This window comes from Muntiacus reevesi, chromosome X (genome assembly GCF_963930625.1).
Source record: "Muntiacus reevesi chromosome X, mMunRee1.1, whole genome shotgun sequence".
Taxonomy (NCBI): Eukaryota; Metazoa; Chordata; class Mammalia; order Artiodactyla; family Cervidae; genus Muntiacus; species Muntiacus reevesi.
The window spans coordinates 77,029,217-77,053,648 of NC_089271.1; the positions used below are offsets into that span (position 1 = coordinate 77,029,217).

At 34.1% G+C, this 24,432-nt stretch overlaps 1 protein-coding gene across 1 annotated transcript in view; it reads left to right on the forward strand.

Annotated features, from left to right (window-relative positions):
• DACH2 (dachshund family transcription factor 2) overlaps positions 1-20,985 on the forward strand; it is a 791,610-nt gene extending 770,625 nt beyond the window's left edge. The window contains exons 10-12 of the mRNA XM_065915301.1: positions 2,064-2,210; positions 4,924-4,989; positions 17,398-20,985. Of these exons, the coding sequence (XP_065771373.1) occupies positions 2,064-2,210; positions 4,924-4,989; positions 17,398-17,402 (218 nt within the window). The 3' untranslated portion in view covers positions 17,403-20,985. The remainder of the gene's footprint in view (positions 1-2,063; positions 2,211-4,923; positions 4,990-17,397) is intronic.
• The last annotated feature ends 3,447 nt before the right edge of the window (positions 20,986-24,432 follow it).

The window sequence follows — 24,432 nt, forward strand, 5'->3', positions numbered from 1 at the left end:
AGACTGGACTGAGCGGCTGAACTGAACTGAGTAATATTATTTACAAATTAAATACTTAGAATCAAATAAAGATAGAGCTACAAGAAAGGTTGAAATTCATCTATCTTGGTCCTTGTCCAACTATATGACCTCAGGCTTTGAAGCAACTACCTATATGATCTTTGGTCCTAAGGCTATGAGAACAACTGATTCTGGGATCTTGAGTGAATTTTGAGAGTTTGTTTGGAGTTTCTAGCAGGGGAGCGCGGCTACTCATATACCCTTGACCGAGGACAGGTTCTCTATCGGGAATGGTCGTCCTCTTCAACCGAGCGTGCAGCTTCGGGAGGGACGCACACTGAGCAGTGACGGAGGGAGGGGACACCCGCCTAACCAGCCAGATCAGCTGAATCAACCCTGGCGATCAGTGGGGTGACAGATGTCGCAACCAGATCGCCCTCACATCCTTGAGTGAATTTTGTAACATCTCAAGGACTAAGTTTCTTCCTCTATATGGTGGAGATACCAATGTCTTCCTTATTGTGTTTTGGTAAGATTTAAATGAGACATAGTTCCAGGAAAATGTTCAATATATGAAAGGTCCTAAATAAATATAGTTATTATGTTTATATAATTATAAATGTAATATCCTCTGGCATTGTTTATAATATATGGCATCATAAATTTCAAGGGAATTAACATATGGAATATTTTTCAATAAGTAATTTTACTAGAAGCAAAATTTTGTCTTATCATGGACATTAAATTATACATTAATTTGAATAAATCTATGTTTTTGAGTTAAATGATTTACTGAATGCTTTATTTTAATGATAATTAAGTATAATTATAATAGTAAGGTCTTTTTATGTTCAACCTTATTTAGCAGCTGTTTTTCAAAAATGGAACAGAAACCATACATTCTCATTGTGTCTTTATTTCAAGATTTTCATCTTGTTATTACCTTAGTCCTCTGAAATAAGCACACATTTAAATGAGTGATTGTTTTCAAATTGCTGAAGGTCATTTATATGAACAGACATTGAAATGTGAGATAAAGCAATTGAAATTCAAATTAGAATCTTACTCAGTTTACTGCAATTGAAATATTTTAAATGTACATGAATATTTTAACTTTTTAAATATCATATACTTTATAATTTTGCTTAATGTTCCTTGAATAATTTTCTATTGCCATGATATTAATACCTTAATTTTTAAAAACTGATTTTGGAAGAATGTGAAGGTTGGTTTGCTTAGAACCCTGTTAGAGCCCTGCTGTGTACCAATATAATTACTAAAGTTCACTAATTCTATCTGAGAAATTGTCACAGATTTAAAGGTTTCAGAGTATAGTAACAATTATACATTAGGGCAGTTAAAGTTTCTAGTTAGGATATAAAGCATTGAGAGTTGAGTTATAATTGTTTTCAACTCTTCATTTCCTTTACTGTTTATGAAAAATGCTATTGTGCTTTTATAGATTGCTTAATAAAATGATTGCTGAATATTATTCCCTTTAAAATATGTAGATAGGTTCAAATATAAATATACGGAGAGATGCAGAGTCTGATGATATGTGCATATACTTAAAGAGATAAATATTGTCCCTTAAAAGTAGTAACGTCTCAGAGAAATAGACCCTAGACATTGTAAGTTTTAAAAAACATACCATGTTTTGAAACTCACTGAAGATTTTCATGATTTTTTTGTGTTTTGAAGTATGTAAAGGAATAATCTGATGAATAATAAGAATACTTTTCTTAACAAATTTATGAAATATTTAATGTTATCACTAAATTCATGTAGTCAAGGTAGAAAACAGTTTTCCAGTAATACCACCAACATTGTATAAAAGTATGTGTATTATAGAGCTTACTTACTGGAGATCTGGAAGCAATAACAAATCAGTTATATGATTGAATACTCTTTGGTTGGGTCTGATGATAATTGGAATCAAAAGAAGCTAATCATACATTTATGTATCTACCTGAATCTGTATTTATTTTTTATAATTCATCAAAACTGGCAAATTGATTTCAATGACCAAGCCTTTGAAAACTACTTCCCTTTCCATATTTTAGCTACCATGCAAAAGCGCCTAAAGAAGGAGAAAAAAACAAAGAAAAAGCTACAAGAAGCCTTGGAATTTGAATCAAAGCGCAGGGAGCAAGTGGAGCAAGCACTTAAGCAAGTCACTACTAGTGACAGTGGACTAAGGATGTTGAAAGGTAGTGTGTGAATTGGAACTTCACAATCAGGGTACACAAAGGGGAGGGGGTGAGGGAGGGAGGTGGAGTGGGAGAGACTTTATTCAGGAACAATTAATACATCAGGACTTCCCAAGTAGCTCAAATGGTAAAGAGAACTGGGTTTGATCACTGGCTTGGGAAGATCCCCTGAAGGAGGGCATGGCAATCCACTCTAGTATTCTTGCCTGGAGAATCTCCATGGAAAGGGGACCCTGGAGGGCTACAGTCCATGGGGTCACAAAGAGTCAGACATGAATGAGTGACTAAGCACACAATTAATACATTAATTTGAAGCCAGGTGTTTTAGGTCATTAATTAAATCTGTCAAAATAATCCCTATTCTGGGAGATATAAATATAATAGCTTAGGAATAACAGGAAATCCTCCTGGTTTTTGCAGAAGTAATATTGATACCTTCCCTACACTTAAAATGTATTTTATCTCCATTCATGTTAAAATATGCTGATGTTTTGTTTTAATGTTTCATTTATTTTAATAAGCTTTAGAAGGCTGGCTCCTTTAATGTAGATTGTATCAGTGATGAGGGCTTCAAGAGTGCCTGGTTGGGTGGGATGCATGAGACGAGTGCTGGGGCCTGGTGCACTGGGAAGACCGAGAGGAATCGGGTGGAGAGGGAGGTGGGAGGGGGGATCGGGATGGGGAATACGTGTAACTCTATGACTGATTCATATCAATATATGACAAAACCCACTGAAATGTGAAGTAATTAGCCTCCAACTAAAAAAAAAAATTGAAAAAAAGAAAGAGTGCCTGGTTGAAAAAGAATGTTCTAAATAAATTACTGGAGCTCCTGTGAGAAGAGGTGCTTCTCATGAAATCTCTTAATTCCAAATTTTTCTGATTCTGTTTTAAGTTATGAAGCTCTACAACATAGTTTTATCTCATAGACTATTCAAGTTCTTCTTTCATAGCATATTAACAGCCGGTATATTTAACTGATATGTGTATATAATAAGGATAAGCCTAAGAATTTTATACATACATGTACACATATTCCATACATGATATGACACAAGCATGAACTTAAAGAGTGTTTCTTCAAGTGCCATATACTAAGAATGAATAGAGAATTCCATACAAATGCTCAATCATATTTTCACCTCCTAAAAATTCAATTCCCTTTTTGCTGTGACTTTCTTAAATCATTGTCCTCACAGTTAATAGAAATACAGAACTAGATTATTAGCTCACGACAGCAATGCCTCATTGAGACACAGAAGAGAGAGGATAAATAGTAATACATCAATATCTCATACTGTGGAACATCTTAGACAATGGGAGCCAACAATAGAGCAAATGTTCAGTACACTCATGATTTGAGGCTCTGAAGATGTAATTCTGAGGACTCTTGAGTTTTATATTAAATCCACCCATATGTGAATTCCACTGTAGCTCCAGTGTCCTCTGTTACAAAGGAAAAATGTCTGTTTTTACAGCATGTGGGTAACTTGTATTCAAATCATTTCTTTCTCACATTAATCCTCGATGACATTGGATGATACATAGGCATCTGTTATCATATTACCCAAGGGTGTCTGAGCAATTTATATACAGAAATGGCCATATTAAGCTGTGCTTCATGAATATGAATAACTTTTAGATAATCATATTTAAAAGTGAAAATAAGAAACCCATCTCCTTGTTTCTTCTCCTCAAGTTTTTTTGTTTATTTGTTTTAAACAATTCATGTATCTCTTGGCCCCAAGAGCCAGTACTAAATAAAGACCAGAAATCATAATCTGTGTTTTTGTGTTCATGTACATTTACCATAGAGATAATCATCTATCACATTTCACAAATAGAAAATATACATAAGAATGGGGTAATTATATTAACTTTTTCCTTATTCCATAGCCAGGGCATGTTACTTGATAGTCTGAGGGGGTTTTTATGGATAGATTGTTTTCCTGAGATTTATCTCTAGAGAGTAAAATGAATAAATAGGTATTTACTATATACCTGGAAATATATGCCCAATTGTAGAATTTCGCTAAGGTTTATAATCCTCCTTCTTACTGTTGTAGGAAAGGGGGCCCCTTCCAGGGCCCAAGAGTGAGCTCTTGCCTAACACTTGGCAATGGATTATCCAAGGAGGAACAAGTTACTTTATTGGGAAGGGGCCCCCTAGGTGGGGAGCAGGAGGATGAGGGAACCCAGGAAAACTGCTTTGCCATGTGGCTCACAGTTTTGGATTTTATGATAGCTAGATTAGTTTCCAAGTTGTCTCTGGCCAATCACTCTTGACTCAGGGTCCTTTCTGGTGGCACGCACATCACTCAGCAAAGATAGATTCCAGTGAGGATTTTAGGAGGTTGGTAGGACATATGGACTGGTGTTTCCTCTCTCCTTCTGACCTTTCCCGAATTCTTCCAGTTGGTAGTAGCTTGTTAGTTCTGCGTTCCTTACCAGGACCACCTTTTGTAAGATAACTCATGCACGTGGTTACTATGGTGCCTGGCCAGGCATGGAGGTTTCAGTCAGTGGTTCTCTAAACACTACCATTAAAAATATATTGACATACAAAAAAACAAAACAAAACAAAAAAAATCAAAATGCCACTCAAAGTCTCATGTTTACTATAGGGCCAAGACCCTGGCCAGCTGAGAGTCTATACTTAAATGGAATCAGGAAAAATAGAATATACTGTAATCTTGAGTGTCACTTCTTTCAGATACTGTGCTTCCGGATATTGAAATAGGGAACACTGGAACTCCTCATGATAGTTCTGCTATGCAAGGTACAGTAACAGCCTACTTCTTTCTACAACTACTCAATATGTGATCCCAGAGGGTTGGATGGGGATGAGCTCCTTTGTTGATACTTTTCATAAATAAATAATGCATAATAATAATGATTAAATAATAATACATAAGTAATACTCTCATAATAAATAATAATACTTTTCACATAAATAAAACTTTTCTTATTTCATGATAGGGTAAAAGTCTGTAATGTTTATTGAGACTATGTATTTAGGGACTAAGAATTTTACATATACAACGTGAGCAAATTTCTTGTATGTTTACGTGTTAAAATAATGTACATCTATAAGCTAGGCATAGTCTAAAAATACAAAATGTGAATATAATTTGCCTTTTTAGCAGTGTACAATAATACACTTTTTAAATCTCGCTACTTTACTGTTTGTAAAAGACAATGGTACAATAATCATAACCTGTCAATATTTTCAAAGTATTCTAGGCAACATTTTTATCAATATTTAAGTTCTGATGCCAACTTTAGATATTTTAGAAACTGACTAAATGTGAAAATAAGAGCAGGACTTGTATTTCATAATTTGTAGGATTCCCATAACTGCTTAGATCCTTTAAAATGTTTAAAATTATTTAGTAGTAAGAAAATAGGCAAAACAAATTAATATAGAGTCTCATTGGAGTGCAAACACAACTAAAAATAAAAATTGAATTTGACCACTGGAGTTTTTCTTTGTCTTTCTAATGCAGTTTTCTAGCCCTTATATGCAGATTACATTTATTTTCATATTCATGTCTCACTCTAATAAAAAACAAACAGAAAGATAAAGAACATTACAGTATACTAACACATATAGACGGAATTTAGATAGATGGTAGCGATAACCCTATATGCAAAACAGAAAAAGAGACACAGAAGTACAGAACAGACTTTTGAACTCTGGGGGAGAACGTGAGGGTGGGATGTTTTGAAAGAACAGCATGTATATTATCTATGGTGAAACAGACCACCAGCCCAGGTGGGATGCATGAGTCAAGTGCTCGGGCCTGGTGCACTGGGAGGACCCTGAGGAGCCGGGTAGAGAGGGAGGTGGGAGGGGGGATCGGGATGGGGAATACGTGTAACTATATGGCTGATTCATGTCAATGTATGACAAAACCCACTGAAATGTTGTGAAGTGATTGGCCTCCAACTAATAAAATAATATTTAAAATAAAATAAAATAAAATAAAATAAAAAAACAAACAAGAAAAACAGTTACCTAACTTTCAAAAAGGACACAACCATAGAAATGTTGCCTTTTGGACGTTTAACTAATCAATGCCTTTCCATGGTGTAATGACTGGATCTATATGAAGACAACAGAACCAGATATGACTAAAAGATCCATGTGGGTTTGTCTGTGGATCACCATTTTATGTGGCAGTTTCAGAAAATTTAGAAACCCTCACTCATGAAGTTTTGCACATCATCTTTGCAAATCCAGGGGTGTCAAAGATCATGGATCTTTTGGAAATGCCTGATTCTGCTGCAGTTGGAGAGACTTAACTAATGTATTAACTTTACTAAGTGTGGAAGCATGCATGTGTAGCCCATAAAGCTTTTGCTGTGTCTTATGCCTCTTTTGCTTACCTACTTTCTTCTCTCAACTTAAAGGCTGTTTCTGTGTTAGCAAAGCCAATGTGAATGGAACTCAGTGTTTATCCAATTTACCACTGTGAAATTTGTAAATAAATCCCCACTAGTTGTGGACTACCACTATTTAAGGTTGCCACCACAGGTCCAAGGTAGTATTGAGCAAGTCTAAAGCATTTGATCCCTTGTCAATCTGTAAAACACAAATATAGACGGAGTCTTTAAGGAGTGTTGAGCTTGATTGGGCCCTCCTTTAAGTGAGATATAAGGTCATCTTTGGAACTGTAAAAGGTAAACCATCAGCAGGTTGTATCTTTATTATCCTTTAATTATCCTTTAATCTTATACTCACCATTCATAGCTATTCATATATATATGTGTGTGTGTGTGTGTGTGTGTGTGTGTGTGTGTGTGTGTGTGTGTGTGTGTTTCCTCTGTCCATGGGATTTCCCAGGCAAGAATACTGCAGTGGGTTGCCATTTCCTTTTCCAGGGGATCTTCCCAACCCAGAGATCCAACCCAGGTCTCCCACAATGCAGGCAGAATCTTTACACAATGTAGGCGGATTCTGAGCCACTAGGGAAGCCCATGTATCTTTATCTATATCTATCTATATTATATATAAATTCCTTTAGTCCCCAGTAATAGCATCTTTCCTAACTCTGAAATAAATATAAATTTTGAACTGTCCTAAAGTTAGTTCGTTTCAGTGCAACAAACAGATAATTTATTCCTAGAAGGCCAATTAGATGATATAAGGAAAAGTTACATTCACTATTTGGCTCAGTCTTTTATTTTAATGAAGTCTGCAAAGAATGGCTTTTGATATTAACTTGTGGTTAGGAGAGGGCACATTTAATATTTGTATTCAGTGAGCATAATTTTAATAAGCTTTCTTAGTTTTTGCTAGCTAAATATGAGAAAATTAGGTCTACTTTTAAAAGGATTGAGATAGAACATATTTTAAAGCAAGGAAATTAACTTTTATATATACTTTTCAAATTATAAGTCAAATTTTCTAGCATTTGTAGTTAACATTTTCCATATATATGGTAAAATATTATGGTTAATAATTTTATTAAATATCTGATTTTTAGGTTATGTTAAATAGTACTCTTGATAAATATGGTAAAAATGTAAAAGTTCACATTCTCATCTTCCTTAGCACAGTATATAAATATGATAAATGATAAAGTTCATCAATTTATGAAAAGCTAGAGTAAATGCCTTGTATTAATATGATAGTAGGTCACAATTTAATATCTAGAAGAAATTACTTTATGAGCAAAAGTTGATTTATTCTATTAACTAGGTGAATAAATTCCTGAAAATATTATCAGAGTTAATCTTAAAAATAGTTCATTGAATCAATCAATTCAAATAATTATCAAAACATCCCAATAATATTCCTTTTTTGTTTAAGATGTTCAGAATTGAGAAAGTACTTTTATATGTACCTATGAACTTGAAACAATATATAATGGTCGGTGGACATAAAATGCAATTTTAGCCATTATTTTTCCCTTCTGCCTGATAATTTTGCTCTTTTGTGTTACCTTGATTTTTTTTTGTGACATATTTTGATACTATTTTCATCTTTTTCACTTCCATCCTTCTGGTTTGTGGTAGCTTGTTCTGTATTCTTTAACAGGAATTTTTTTAACTTGGACGATTATTTCCTAGCATTGTCTGTGAGGGTCAATTCATGCATGCTAATACAATGCTATTTTCACAACCCATCTCCATCACAGCAAACAATTCCAGCATCAGTGAAGTCTTTTTTTCTTTCTATTGTCAATATATCTGTTGGGTAGAAATCTGTCATTCACTTAGTGCTCTTTCTTTGAAAGTCAATTAGTTGCATTGTGACATGTCCTTAAGAGAGCTTAAAGAGGATTTGGAAGAATGTTGCTTGGATATCATCAGAAGTAGTAAAGTCCTGTATGGTTTTATGATAATTTCCACAAACTGCCCATGTACTTCTATACTTATATGCTTTCTAAATCTCTTCAGCTTAGTTATTATTTTTATGCTTTGAGTATTTTTTGACAGACATGTTATTATGCATAGACCACCTTCTGATAAAAGGATTTCTGTATTCCTTATATTTTAGTTGGCTATATAGCAACTCCTCCTGTATAATATAAGGTGATCAAAAAATGAATACACACCCATTCTGAGAGCAGTGTCCACTATTTCTGGAAGTGAAGGATGTATACTAATATCCTCCCACCAAGATTCTCATAACAAAGCTGGAGGCCTGCAAGACACACATCAACCATCTTATCAACTAATCTCCTTTTCACATAAAATAAGCATATTGGTTGTCATTAAGTGTACCTTCAGATCCATGGTTTTTGCAAATGATACTCAAATATCATTTGTGTAGTGCATTTTTGCTGATTAAAGCAAATTAAATTAGCACAACTACAAGTGAGATGATGAAAACTAAAGCCAAAATGCAGTACCATTAGCTAACAAAGTGATATCTTCTCTTTACTGCATTCTGCCATTTAGTTATTATCCTATTGGAAATCTAATTATAATCCTTTTACTCCCTAATCAAACTTCACAGTTTTCACAAGCTTAGCACTGACAAGTGATTTCATTACATTTGATTTCTCTTGCCAAGATTGACTTAACTTCACTTGAAGACCTAAAACCGCTCTGTTTCTCAGATTCCCTGTTTGCACATTATAACAACAGCTCCTTTAATTAATTAGCATGAACAGCAGTAACATGAACTGCTGAACAGAAAATAAAATCACTTTATGATTGAAGGGAGACTTCTCCTTTTGCATGTTTATACCTTATTTAACTTTTGTATGACTGTATTTCATCATTCAGAGCTACTGGTACAGTGCATGTTTCTTAAATGTTAAAAATTGATATCATCTCAATAACAGATAAAACAAATCCAGAACATGAAGCTCCTAAATAGCCTTCATGAACTGGCTTTCTAGTAGCAAAATAAAATATTATTTTTAAATATTTATTGCAATAACATCATAAAATACAAAGGCACAGTGACACATTGCTCTCTTTTCTACCAGTGCATTTGTTTGGGGAACAAAACAAAACAAAACAATCTAGGAATTGTTTTTGCAAGAAGAATGCCAATTTCTTTGGCTAATTTTCATATTTACTTTTTTGCCTACATGTTTGACAATGACAAAACATGATTAAACACTGGAATATGTTTTTAATCTGATATTTTTCAATAAATAGAATGGAATCTTAAATGATTTTTCCTTCTTTTTGATACTAACACACCAGAAGTGGATATTCAATCCAACTTACATGTCAAAAGTAAACCAAACTTTGGTATAAAAGATAAACCTATTAAACCTCCCCTTTCCCTCTGTGAACAAGTTTTGTTCAGAAAAAAAAATGTGAGAGCTTATTCAAAGAATTTAAGCTTACCACTTTAATATATAATACCTATGATCTCATCTATGCAGTGTTTGGTGAAGATGTCACCGAAGAATTAAAAGAAAGGTGAATAAAGTGTTGTTTGACTGTAAAAGTAGAAGACATAATCTTGATGTCTCTATGTTAAAAAGAACACATATTTTACGATGTAATTTAATATATGTATATATGTTTATAATACATAATTTTAAATAGAATTATACTGTGAAATATATATATATGAATATGTCTATTCTTATTTTCTCAAAATCAGTTTGAACTTTGCTCTCTCCTTCCTTAACCTTTAATACCTCATTATCTTCTCTCTTTGCTGCTCACTTGGTAACCTAGAACAACACTTTTCCAAAGATCTTAAGATGACATATCAATATTTATTGAAAAAAATTACCCTTGAGCTAAATTGTCATTGAAGAATTTGATAAAGTATCAAGGAAAGTGATGGTAGGAGCAAGTAAAGTGGACTGGAAAAGAGAAATTGCATGATTTCTAGCCACATATGTGATATGACAAGAAAAAGTAGAAGGAGAACAGATAGAATTCCTCTACAGTCATTGCTACTAAGTCCCACCAGTGTGTGGTCTACATCTTTCTCTTTATGGACTATTTCCTGCCCTACCCTCATAACCATTAATTTCCCTCCCCTTTGATGTCTTGTACTGTGTTGGAAAATATACACAGGCACTTTAATATTCCCATTGTTAAGTGGAAGAGTTCTCATATAAAGCAGAAATACATAGTTTGCTAGAAATTAGAAGGAATGTGAGAAATGGGTCCTCTTTCCTCTTAAATATTTCCTTTAAGATTGAGAGACTTTTACCACCCAGAGAAACTCTACTGCAACTGCCATTATAATTGGAAAAAGGCTGTAGCACACACTCCCACAGGAAAAAAAATCCTAGCATAGCATCTTTATTTAAAGCAGTATTTTTTCCTTGTAAGATTCATTAAACAGGCTCTTTCTTTTCACTTTCTTTCCCACAAATTATTTGTCTCTAATTTTCTTCATCCTCCAAAGGATCATTATTTTAACTGATTGTACTTCCCAACCCATATCATACTTCTTTCCTGTGAAATACTTGTCAGATTATAGCATATATTATGCTTATATTTCTTTCTTAGGAAGATGTGACAAACATTACTTTGTACTTTAGGGCTGGTTTTCGTGGATTAGTTTACACCACTTACCACTGCATTGTTAAAGAATATTTGCAGTGACTAAAAGCTGTCATGCTAATTATGATAACAGAAAATCTCATCTACAGATCTAAGAATTCCAGCTATATATCACTCACATAATAGATGAAAGTGTAGTTGTAGGGATAGAAAGATAGTGAGACTTACAAGGCAAAATAGATTGATCTGTCACTAAGCATTTTAGAAACTACAGGGCTAATTCATTAATTAACAGATCTTTCTGACTATAATCTAAGGAGGGTTAACTCAATGCACGTAACTATTTAATCACTCACTTTATGTTCCATTCTCTTTACACATGCAATACAATTTTTTTTTTAGCTTAAGAGTCACCCTATCTCAGTTAGCAAGCCAGATACAGCTGAGGAACATGCAAAGGGAAAACCTTTCTTAAATTAAAACTCTAGGTTTTATTTTTTACTTTCATATTTGTATTTTACTCAAGAAAACAGCCAGCATATTCATAGAAGTCTGTAATCACATGTCATTATTGTCACATCACTTAAAAATAAAATTATTATATTGCTGACATGCAAATATATGGTGGCTCTACACCAAGATGCTTATTACTCTTGGAATGAGGATTGATGCTGTAAAATTGGACCAAAAAGAAAAGAAAGGCACTACCTAGTATTTGTATAACCTGGTGAACTTTGTGCTATTTTTTTTTCTTTCTTGGGGAATTTAATTTTGAAAGGTAACTTATGAAGTGACTTAATTGACACTTCAAAGGATAGATTCAGGCATGGCTGAATCCAGAAATCCAAATCATAAATCCATTCAAGATTTCCCCCTTCCCAGTCTCCCTTCCCTTTGAAGACTCAGATTTTTTTTTTTTGATTGGCTAAGTTTTCCTGTTCTATTGCACAAAATGTTGCAAGTTCAGGCTTACTGTTAGCTCACTCATTAGTAACATATTCCATCAGAAAAAGGATCGTGTCTTTGTGCCATTATTACACAGATCTGCTAACAGGATTATTTCTGTGTAATATTTAATTAGCCAAAATAGACTAAAGCCAATTATAATTTAATAATCACTTCCACTTTAAAAGTTTGCATAGATTGGTGTAAAAAATAAAAAAAATTACACAAATACAATCTCTCTTTTCTATCTGAAACTATGAGGAGAAGCTTAAGTACTAATACAAAGAAATTTTCTATTTGTGGCTAAATTCACATCACCATATTGGAACTAGACCTTAACAGATTTTTATTTAATTTTATGCTAGGATTCCTTTCTGTGGGATAGCAGCATAAAGGTTTTTGATGGCCATATAGCATTCCATTTGGAAATTTAATTTAATTTAAAGAAAAATATTGTTCAGAATTTTATACAGACCTCCTTGATGCTCCTTAATCCATTAACCTGAAAGTTTATTACTTACATATTTAATACTTGAACACTGGTAATAACCTGCATATTAAAGTTGGATACTACTTCAGTATTACAAATGGATATTTGGACAAGTTCACCAATTCCTCTATTAGCTCGGGTGGAGAGGGAGGTGGGAGGGGGAATCGGGATGGGGAATCCATGTAAATCCATGGCTGATTCATGTCAACATATGACAAAAACCACTACAATATTGTAAAGTAATTAGCCTCCAACTAATAAAAATAAATGAAAAAAATAAAGAAAGCATCTTTTTTATGTTTTTCTTTTCTATTTCCCTATTCTTCCAAATTTAAGTGCTCTTACTTTCTTCAAAACAATACAAATGAGTGTCCTGTTGATCCCACCATTGATGAATAACTAAAATGAGTGAGTCAAAACTTGCAACTCAAATCTTACAATCTCCTGATAGTTGCATTTCAATGGGAAATGTTGGAAGTGGTCATTTTTAATGTTCAAGTAAACATTTAATGTTTTTACATTATTCTCATTGACATTTTCTCCATATTTTGATTTCATATTATGATTACTTTGAGTTTTATAGTGTTTTTCTAACAATTCAACATTAAAAGGAAGTAGTTAAAAGTTACGAAAAGAAGAACATAGTTATAATTATAAATATTGCATTAAAATTTCTCCACTGTACATCCTATACAAAACTCAAGTAAATTTGACTTTTCCAAAGCATTTTGTAACTTCCGTACTTATAAAAGGTGGTGTATATGACCCTAGAATTTTTACTGCAATAGCATAGAAACATAAGCAGCTTACCTCTTTTACCATGACATGATCTACAATAAGAAGTAGTAAAAGGATATGGCATTCCACATATGACATAAATGATTAGAATGGCTTAGTATGCCTTCTAGCATAGTCAGCATCCCATGAATAGTAGCTTTTATATTCTCCTTTCCCTTTCTTTCTCTTTCTCGCTGGAAAGTAACGTTCAAAAACTTTTAGAACACTTAGTGTAGCTCAAAATTTTCAGGTCTGCGTATTGAATACATTAAGTTTTATTGATATTTTAAACTCATCTCTAGGAGGCACAATGAAGTAGTGGGAAGAAGAGTGGTCTAGTAGTCAGGGTTTCTCAGTTACTAACTGGTTAACTCAGTTATTAAACTTGAGAAGTCATTCAGCTTCTCTGCTTTAATTTTAGTAAAATTATGTTTGCCTGATCTTCCTCAGCAATAAATTAAATCCATATTCTTTAACAAATATAATAACAAGATATTATTACTATGCCTTATAAAATACATATGAAGCTAGCATTTCTGTTTGTGTATGTAGATTTTAGGAGGGGTGGACTATTTAGCATATAATTGATATATAAAACATCTGGTCTTTAGTATATAGTTGTAGTAAACATATTTTTATATTTTATCTCCATATGAGAATAACAGGGTATCCACATCCCCTTTGAGGTTGTTTCTTACAAGAACTAGAGATTAAATAAAGGAGAAAATGGTATATTAAAGAATTAATTCTCAAAAATAAAGTGAGTTAAATACAAATGAGAGGGATTGATACTCATTATCATACCATTTACAATAAAACGATGACTTGTACTGGTATTTTTGTTTTTTTGATGGGATTAGTGTCCTTTTTATTTTTTTCCCATTTATTTTATTAGTTGGAAGCTACAATACTGTAGTGGTTTTTGTCATACATTGACATGAATCAGCCATGGATTTACATGTATTCCCCATCCCGATCCCCCCTCCCACCTCCCTCTCTACCCAATCCCTCTGGGTCTTCCCAGTGCACCAGGCCTGAGCACTTGTCTCATGCATCCAACCTGGGCGGGTGATCTGTTTCACACTAGATAATATACATGTTTTGATGCTGTTCTCTCAAAACATCCCACCCTCGCCTTCTCCCACAGAGTCCAAAATCTGTTCTGTACATCTGTGTCTCTTTCTCTGTTTTGCATATAGGGTTAACATTACCATCTTTCTAAATTCCATATATATGTGTTAGTATACTGTAATGTTCTTTATCTTTCTGGCTTACTGCACTCTGTATAATGGGCTCCAGTTTCATTCATCTCATTAGAACTGATTCAAATGAATTCTTTTTAATGGCTGAGTAATATTCCATGGTGTATATGTACCACAGCTTCCTTATCCATTTGTCTGCTGATGGGCATCTAGGTTGCTTCCATGTCCTGGCTATTATAAACAGTGCTGTGATGAACATTTGGGGTGCACGTGTCTCTTTCAGATCTGGTTTCCTCAGTGTGTATGCCCAGAAGTGGGATTGCTGGGTCATATGGCAGTTCTATTTCCAGTTTTTTAAGAAATCTCCACACTGTTTTCCATAGCGGCTGTACTAGTTTGCATTCCCACCAACAGTGTAAGAGGGTTCCCTTTTCTCCACACCCTCTCCAGCATTTATTGCTTGTAGACTTTTGGATAGCAGCCATCCTGACTGGCGTGTAATGGTACCTCATTGTGGTTTTGATTTGCATTTCTCTGATAATGAGTGATGTTGAGCATCTTTTCATGCATTTGTTAGTCATCTGTATATCTTCTTTGGAGAAATGTCTGCTTAGTTCTTTGGCCCATTTTTTGATTAGATCATTTATATTTCTGGAAATGAGCTTCAGGAGTTGCTTGTATATTTTTGAAATTAATCCTTTGTCTGTTTCTTCATTTGCTATTATTTTCTCCCAATCTGAGGGCTGTCTTTTCACCTTGCTTATAGTTTCCTTTATTGTGCAAAAGCTTTTAAGTTTCATTAGGTCCCGTTTGTTTATTTTTGCTTTTATTTCCAATGTTCTGGGAGGTGGGTCATAGAGGATCTTGCTGTGATTTATGTCAGAGAGTGTTTTGCCTATGTTCTCCTCTAGGAGTTTTATCGTTTCTGGTCTTACATTTAGATCTTTAATCCATTTTGAGTTTATTTTTGTGTATGGTGTTAGAAAGTGTTCTAGTTTCATTCTTTTACAAGTGGTTGACCAGTTTTCCCAGCACCACTTGTTAAAGAGGTTGTCTTTTTTCCATTGTATATCCTTGCCTCCTTTGTCAAAGATAAGATGTCCATAGGTTCGTGGATTTATCTCTGGACTTTCTATTCTGTTCCATTGATCTATATTTCTGTCTTTGTGCCAGTACCATACTATCTTGATGACTGTGGCTTTGTAGCATAGTCTGTAAGTCAGGCAGGTTGATTCCTCCAGCTCCATTCTTCTTTCTCAAGATCAAGCTACCAATGGTATTTTTCACAGAACTGGAACAAATAATTTCACAATTCGTATGGAAATACAAAAACCTCAAATAGCCAAAGTAATCTTGAGAAAGAAGAATGGTACTTGTTTTGACTAACATGTAAGTCAGAAACTTTTAGGACTGGTAAGACAAAGTCGTTATAATTTTCATTAAATCTCCTTTTTATTTATTTATTTATTTTTTGCAGAACCACCACATTATAAAAATAAACACTAGATCAATCTGATAATGATTCTAAAACAATGCTTTTGCTTTTCTCTAGAGAAAGAGCATTCAAGTGTTACTCGTTTTTTTTTTTTTCCTTAAATCTGCCACTATTTTCAAATGGTCTACTTTTCAAACTCTCAGATTAGAAGCACTGCTTTAATATTACTGTACTAATATCTAACTGGACCTCAAAGTCATCTTATTACTGTTGCTTATTTATCACATTCTGAACATATTTCAGAATTGACAAATAACTGCATAAAATTAATTTGAATTGAACCTAAGACTAAAGTGGACCATTGACCAGCATGATTTATCTCTCTCTTATTCAAGTTAGGATAACATGATCTTTTAGATGTGATTTTATTTTAGTACCAAGTAAAATAATGCCCATTTGCAAATTAGAAGCATATCACTTATTAAACAAATTTCAAGAAAATAGAAATGTAATACTTAGCAGGGTAAATCATTTATAAAATATTGGCATTTGTTCATGAATAAGTTAGCTACCCACAAAAAGAAAGATTTAGTAGCTCAAAATATGCCTGTGATGAAGCCTAGTAGTTCTTAAGGCAATCACTTTGTTTATATTATATAAGTGAATAAGATTTGAGGCAACACTTGGAAGAAAATATGAGTCCTGGGTAGAAAAAATAATTTTCTACACTTAAATTTAGCCTTCAAAAACATTATAGACATGTTTCTTAGTAGTTGTTCTTTTTTTGTTTGTTTGTTTTTAAATTGAGAGTTTGCTTTTAATTAACCGTCCTGTTAGGGAAGGAAATCTCATGCTGAAAGGAAATTGCAATCATTAACAAAAATTTTGATTCAGAGAAAATGGTGTGAATCTTTACTCATGTTTTAGATTGGGAAAGGGAAATAAATATGTTTTTTAAATGTCTTGCTTATTAAGCTAGTGATGCATTTCACTGCAGGTTGTAAAACAGTAGAACATGCACAAGGGGCTCATAATGCATATTTTGGAGTTAGGGAATATCATTTGGGCAATTTTAATATTGTCAATATCACACCCAGAGTATTTGATTGAGCTTTAAATTATGCAAATCTACAATTTTGCTAACCTTTGTATAATTTTGCTTTTAATAGAATGAGGCTCACATAAATGAACATATGATATAAGGATATTTGTAATGAAGTAATACATTTATTGCACACAGCTTTATTCAAGTCTTGAAAATGTATAGCTCAGCAAAATACTAGAAAGTCGGTTTGTGTTTTTTAGTGAAATTCATTTGGATTTTTTTTTTTTTGGAGTGGATTTTGGATTTCATTTGTTGGAATGAAATTTTGACCAGGTTTTATTGTTTTTTCTGTGCAGCCTGAACACTGATGCCGGAACTCCAACTGACCATAGGCACGAATAGGGTGCTGTAGCAGTTACCTGCTTATCTAGTGTTGTAATTCTTTGAAATTCATACTCAAATTCTTAAAATATGGAATCATTGATTACTATTTGTTCATTACTGATGATTAGAACCTTGCACATACAAGAAAAACGTGCTAGAGAATGGGCTTCACAATGTTTAGGGAATAATAATGATGTTTGAACATGATACATTACACTCTTATAACCCTTTTCTTCCACGGAGTTTATAGTGCTTCATAAACATTATCACATTAAACCCGGATCATCCTAGTGGGGTAAGTAGGTGCAAGAATTTTTAAGACACAGAAAATGCTATTTCTAAATGGTGTGACAGAAATGAAAATGCAGACAAACCCAGTTTAAGCTGTAATTGCTATGAAATAGCTTTATATTTGGGTGACCTGAGATTTAATAGGAATTAATGTGAGGAGGTAATTCATATGTACAAATAATCAATATTTATTATCATTTCATTGAAGATCACCTTTCTAAAAGAAACACATTGCCTGCAGAGTTCTCTAAGGACATATAGAGAGCTCTAGTTTGTAGGTTTTTATCACACCTAGTTCTTTCTTTGATTTGTTGATGGTAGAGCAAGGTATTTAAAACCTTTCTTCTAGTTTGTTCCTTACATGTATAGAAGGCAACAATAAAAACACATACCTAAGCAGCAAAAAAATACCCCTTTATTATTTTCTGCTATCCTTCCATCTTCAATATTGTTTCCTCTTCATTAAGCTATCAACAAGTAAACAGACCAAGAAATATATATATATATATATATGGAGAAAGGCAGATATTATGGGTCAGTCAAATCATGGATATTTCCATTGCTCACCCTCTGTCTAGACATGGCCAGATGCCTAAGCTGCTCGACTGATTAGAAACAAATGGGCCATTTTGCTTGAAATGCCCAAGAAATGGCCTCAAGTAAATTTAACTGTTTACTTAATGGATACCCACCAAAGACTGGCGGCAAATACCTATCATTATGTTCATGCCTCCTAGGAATCTAATAGGACTTCCCTTGGGAAACCACCTGCCAATGAAGGAGATGTGAGTTCAATCCCTGGGTCAGGAAGATCCCCTGGAGAAGGGAATGGCAACCCACTCCAGTATTCTTACCTAGGAAATCCCATGGACAGAGGGGCCTGGTGCTCCTGGGAGGAGCTACAGTCCATGGTGTTTCAAATGAGTTGGAAACAACTTAGCAAATAAACAAGAACAACAAAAGAATCTAATACAGCAGTACTCCAATGTGCTAAATAGTATCAAAAAACTCAATTTGCCTCTTAAAGTGCTCTCTTTCCACCAAGCAAAAACTAATCCATTATGTTATTTTTACATCTGCTCTAGAATTAAATTCTGATATGACAGAGATACCACACATTCTATGAAAAATTCCAACTGAGTTTTTATGCTTTCCCCAATAACCAGTTCCCTGTGGGAGTACATACAATTTCTATTGGTATTGCCACTTTCCCTACATGTTATAAAACATCACATTAATTCATATCAGTGTAACATTCCAGTCATTCCATGCTCTGAAGGATTTTTTAAGACATCTGGTGCTCTCTATATACTGTAGAAGATCTATTTGTATGGAATAGGTATGTTGCTTTAACCCACTTCAGTCAAATAGTGCCGGGGAGACTCAGGATGGGGACACATGTACACCCGTGGCTGATTCATGTCAATGTATGGCAAAAACCACCAGAATATTGTAAAGTAGTTAGCCTCCAATTAAAATAAAGAAATAAATTTTAAAAAAATAAATTATGAAGAACTGAGACAAATACATTTTTTTAGAAATTTATTAATATCAATTTTTTTGAAATGAATAACAAAGAGGTGTTACTTAAAAATAACATCCTGGAATGTCTCATTATTTGATAGTCAAACAGCTTATATTGAACTATAGGGGAAACTGAACAGTATTTTCAAATTAACTGCTACTTAAAAAAACTAATTATATATTTTTACAAATAGACATGTTTAATTAACTTCAGTTGAATTATAAGAAATCCCCATGTATTTTCTTCTGGCCTTTTGCCACATATCCAATTTCTTTATGATGCCTGATTTTAGCTTTTTATTTCATAAGCATCAGATATGTACCACAGAAGGCAAATCTCACACTTACTTGAGTTGGGAACAACCAGGTATTCCCCTTCAAAGAAAACTGATGAGCAGAGGCTCATCTCCTGTATGGAGGACACACCAGACTCCTGTACCATGGGATATGCCCATGTCAAACAGCACTGTACTAAGCAATAGACTGTATGGGCCTTTACTTTTATTTTTAAAATGGTCAATTATGTATGAATTTGAACTCCCCCTTTTAATTATCTTATAAATCTTAAAGCAATAAACTCTGCCAGCTCTCCTGAAATGTCAGTTTGTCACCCTTTGTAAGTTCCCAAACTCCCTAACATTCCTCTGGAGAGGCTATGTTCATTGCTCTTCCTGATCTTTAGTTTTGTTTGCATCCAAAATGCATATTAGATCATCTCTGTTTGGAGCTAAAGTACAAACCTTTTTAAAAACATGAAGCATTCAATTACTAATTAGCTGTTTCCTGTTCCTAATGAAGTGAGCATGCCAGATTTGGATTAAAATTCAGCTACTGTTCTCCTCTGATTATGGTTCCAGATGTTTTTGTTTTATCTCAGAGTTTACTTTGACAGCTACTACTAAGTGATAAATCACTCATATTATAGCTGAAATGTATTTTGAGATTGAAATGTGGCAAACTTTGAGATTGCTCCAAGGATCAGTGTCAGTTAGCAGGTCAGTATTGCCTCTTTCCCTATGATCACAGTATTGGCGTATCCAAAATAGAAACAGAATCTATGTCAACATTGTAGAGCAAGCTGCACAGGAGTCTACTTTGCTACTAACCTATAAATTAGGAGAAAAAAAAGTTTTACTACTGTGTATCATCAACTTACTGTATCCTAAGTAAAAAAGAAAAAAATCACATTAATACTATCTTTTGCTGGCTTAGTTTTTCTTTGGATTTTTGAACTTCTGTGGAAACAATTCCTGATAAGCCTTATAAATTGGCACATTTAATGAAGAGTGTGGGTAAATATGTTTGTCTTTTTTAATAAAGACAAAAATAAACATTAAAGGAGGGAGATTTTTAGAAATTGCATTTTGCTAGAGGACAAATGGTGATTGCTTTTTGCCATTGTTACTGTGTTTATGTACTTTTTTTTAAACAGGATGTTATTTTGTTTACTATTTACTTTCAAATTTGTAATGTTCACAATTTGTATTGCATGATTTAAGTTTTAGTTATATTGTATAAATTTTATTTCTGGTAAAATGAGTGTCTGCTGTTTAATGTTGAGGTGCTTTCCTTTGACATTTAGGCTGTGTATACAGAGGATGAGATGACTGGAAAACTGAGTAACTATCTGGTGAATTTTGTCAAAATAAATATTCTCAGACACCACAAAGGAGTCTAAATGATTCTCTAGAATGACAGATTACTAGATATTTTCTCAAAATTCAAGCTTTGTTTTCTTATTCCCCGGAAAAGTTCAAATGAATTCCACGGGCTCTAAGGCAAAATGCTTGGTTGCCTTCTAATGAAGTCTGATCCTTCAGGTGGTCTGACTAACATAGAACCACATCCTTTATTCTTCTATTACCTTATCTTTGAAAGTATTTTAAAGAATTTATAAATTAAAGGGGTATATTGTCATCCTCCTCCCAATTCTAAGCTTTGACTAGATTGAATTAATATTTTACACGAGACATATCAGTCCAACAATGATAATGTATTCTGCTTTATATGTCAAGATGATGCAAACATAGAATTTAAGTGTTTTTTAAGCCTGAGTGATGGATTTGTACTGATCACCCAACACTTTCTTTTCTTCTTCTTTTGTCACCAAAAGTCAATTTTTATGAGATAGCTGAATAGATATTGGGACTATAAGCCATGGTTACAGAAAAGAGGAAGGTTAGACAAAGAGGTGGAATTGTTCTTGAAAATTGTTTCCAATTATAACTTTTACCATGAAATATTTTTCTAACTCTAGGATGGAATGAATTCTCTTGATCATCAATATTTAAATAGATACCAGTTTGACTAAATACTATGGTTTCAATGATATTCACAATTTGTCTCTTTTCATGCAGTATACATGGTCTCGTTTAACCTGGGGAGAGGAAACAAAATGTTTCTTTAAAGCTGTCACCACCTTTAGATCATAACCAGATATTCTCTTTTCCTTGTTTCGGTAAAATACAAGGATCTCAAAATGGCATTCTGTACAAAAGGAAAAGTAATGTTGATAACCATAGACATCATAGTTTTTGAAGATTCTTTTCAGTCTTTGATGTCTTCAGTACTGTGGAAAAACCAGAAGCTGTAGCATGCAACTCAAAGGATCTTTGAAAACTGACACATTAGCATATAGAAATGTTGAGAAATTTTAATTTTACCAATTTAAAATCAAGTCTGCTACATCAGATCTTTTAAGTTCCTGAAGATAGAAATTTAGTATTTTAAACCACGTATTACGTTTATTCCTCAGAAAAACTAACTCGTTTTCTTTTTTTTAAAGGAGGTAACTATTACTGTTTAGCAATGGCACAATAGTTTTATTTGGCTGGAAAGGTCCTCACTGACTTTACATAAATGAAGATGCTTGTGATTCCAGTTTATCTCTGAAACTATCCAACATAGAGTTATTTTAATTGTTTTATCAGCAAACCTTTGTTTACTGAAGGAGTTATTCAATCTATATTACATTTTTTATAAAAAAGAATGTGTGTGCATTTTAAAAACAATGATGTAAGCTTTGTTTTTGCATTAGATTGACCAGTTTAATAGGAGCTAAATATTAATGTCTAAAGTAACTTGACCATATTTGATGCTTTTCTATGCTCACTTCAGCTTGGCTTTTTGTCTTTTAAGGGAAAAAATGCGGTAGTGTGTTAGAGACTAGAAACATGTATGGTTTCTCTGTTCTACTATATATTAAGTTAAATTTGTTAAAAATGTACTTGCTAGACTTCAGTAAAATAAAAGCATTATGACTTTGTCAATTGAACTGAGTGTTTATTTTCAAGTTGCCAACTGTAATTATTGAAGGAGAGTCATAGTACAAATCAACTTATTCCATTTAATTTATTTAAACTGGCCAATATTCTTGTCTCCAATTGTTCTTATTGAATCACACCAGATTTCCTTTTCCTGGCTGTGTGTGCTTAGTAAACCTTCGTCAAGGAGGAAGGGATGTACTAGGAAGCAGGAAATATGTGGTGAATTGAGCTGGAAAATATTTTCTGAATATCTATTATTTCAAAAGAGCTTCTCTCACTTTCAGTGAAAAACAGAAATGTGAAGGACACATATCTACTCAGGCCCAAACAAAATCCAAGTATCCTTGTATCTCCAAATAGTAAGCATTGTAGGCTAATGAAAAAACAGAGCAAAATTTAAAAAAAAAAAAAAAAAGAACCTAATCACAAGCCAAAACCATAGCCCCGGCCCTACAGTTTAGTCTGTCTTTACCTTCTCCTCAGGTCATGTCCACTAAAATCCTGGAACTCACCCAAATTCTCGTTCAACAAGGAACCCTCAGTTTTTCCTGTACAGTGCCACTTCCACTCCTCATCCTTTCTTATAAAAGGTGTGTTGTATCTCACAGTGCTTCTATCTTGTCAGCCAAAGATTGTAGGTCTTCTGTCTGTGAACCAGATTGCTTTCTTCCACAAATATGTCCTCTCACTATCACCTCATCACCATCATTTTTTATAAAATTTTAATAAGAGTCCTAAAAATGCTAAAGCTCCTCCTCTACTCTAGAAGAAAAGATTCCCAAGAATTTTTATTGATTAAACAGGTTTGCTCTGGTAGTATGTCCTATCTTTACCATAGCACAATAAACAGGGTACCAAATAGTTAATCATATGATATTCAGAGTCACATTATTTAAAGCTTAATGTCATGATCAGAGGACATCTATGGAATTGACTGCCCATCTCTCAGGGATCCAAGTGTTCAATATTTTCTACAGTTAAGCTTACTTAGAAGTTACCCACCTTGGCTTAACATTGATGGGGGTGATTTGATTCAGGGTTGCATAGATAACCAGACTTAACTAGCAGAGCAACTACAGGAATCTACTGGTTATATGAAGCCCACTTAATTGGTCCATCTGGAGAGAATGAAACCCACCCTCCACCACCATGTTTCCTGGGATAAAACTGCTTGCAATTTCAAGGTAAACCCTTAACTACTCTTCCACAGTCTCCTCCTCACTACTTATTTTCTCCTCTACAACATAAGAACCTTAAGGAAAGAAGCCAGGTAGAGGATAGGAATTCCTTCATTGCAGGGCAGTGATTTCACTGTATGTCATTTTTTTCTCAGGTACATGCCTTCTTCTAGGGTTGGGAGGATCAGTGTTCCATCACTCTCCTTGCACTCTCTTTGGAAAACATACAGGTTATATTCAGACTATGTCTAAAGGAGCTAGATTAGTCTTATACATATTTAAGGGACTCTAACCTCAAGTTCCTGAGAAGGCAATGGCAACCCACTCCAGTACTCTTGCCTGGAAAATCCCATGGATGGAGGAGCCTGGTAGGCTGCAGTCCACAGGGTTGTGAAGAGTCGGACATGACTGAGCGACTTCACTTTCACTTTTCACTTTCATGCATTGGAGAAGGAAATGGCAACCCACTCCAGAGTTCTTGCCTGGGGAATCCCAGGAGTGGCAGAGCCTGGTGGGCTGCCATCTATGGGGTCGCACAGAGTCGGACACGACTGAAGCGACTTAGCAACAGCAGCAGCAGCAACCTCAAGTTCACTGCTTGTGCAGTAATGATGGGAGAACACAACTGCTATCACCTCCACACATACTCACAGTACCTTCATGTATAATTGCAATCTTGGTATAAGTGTCCTCCCATGCCCTTCAAAGCAACTAACCTTTTAGGGGGTCCAATTTTTGTCACTCTGCC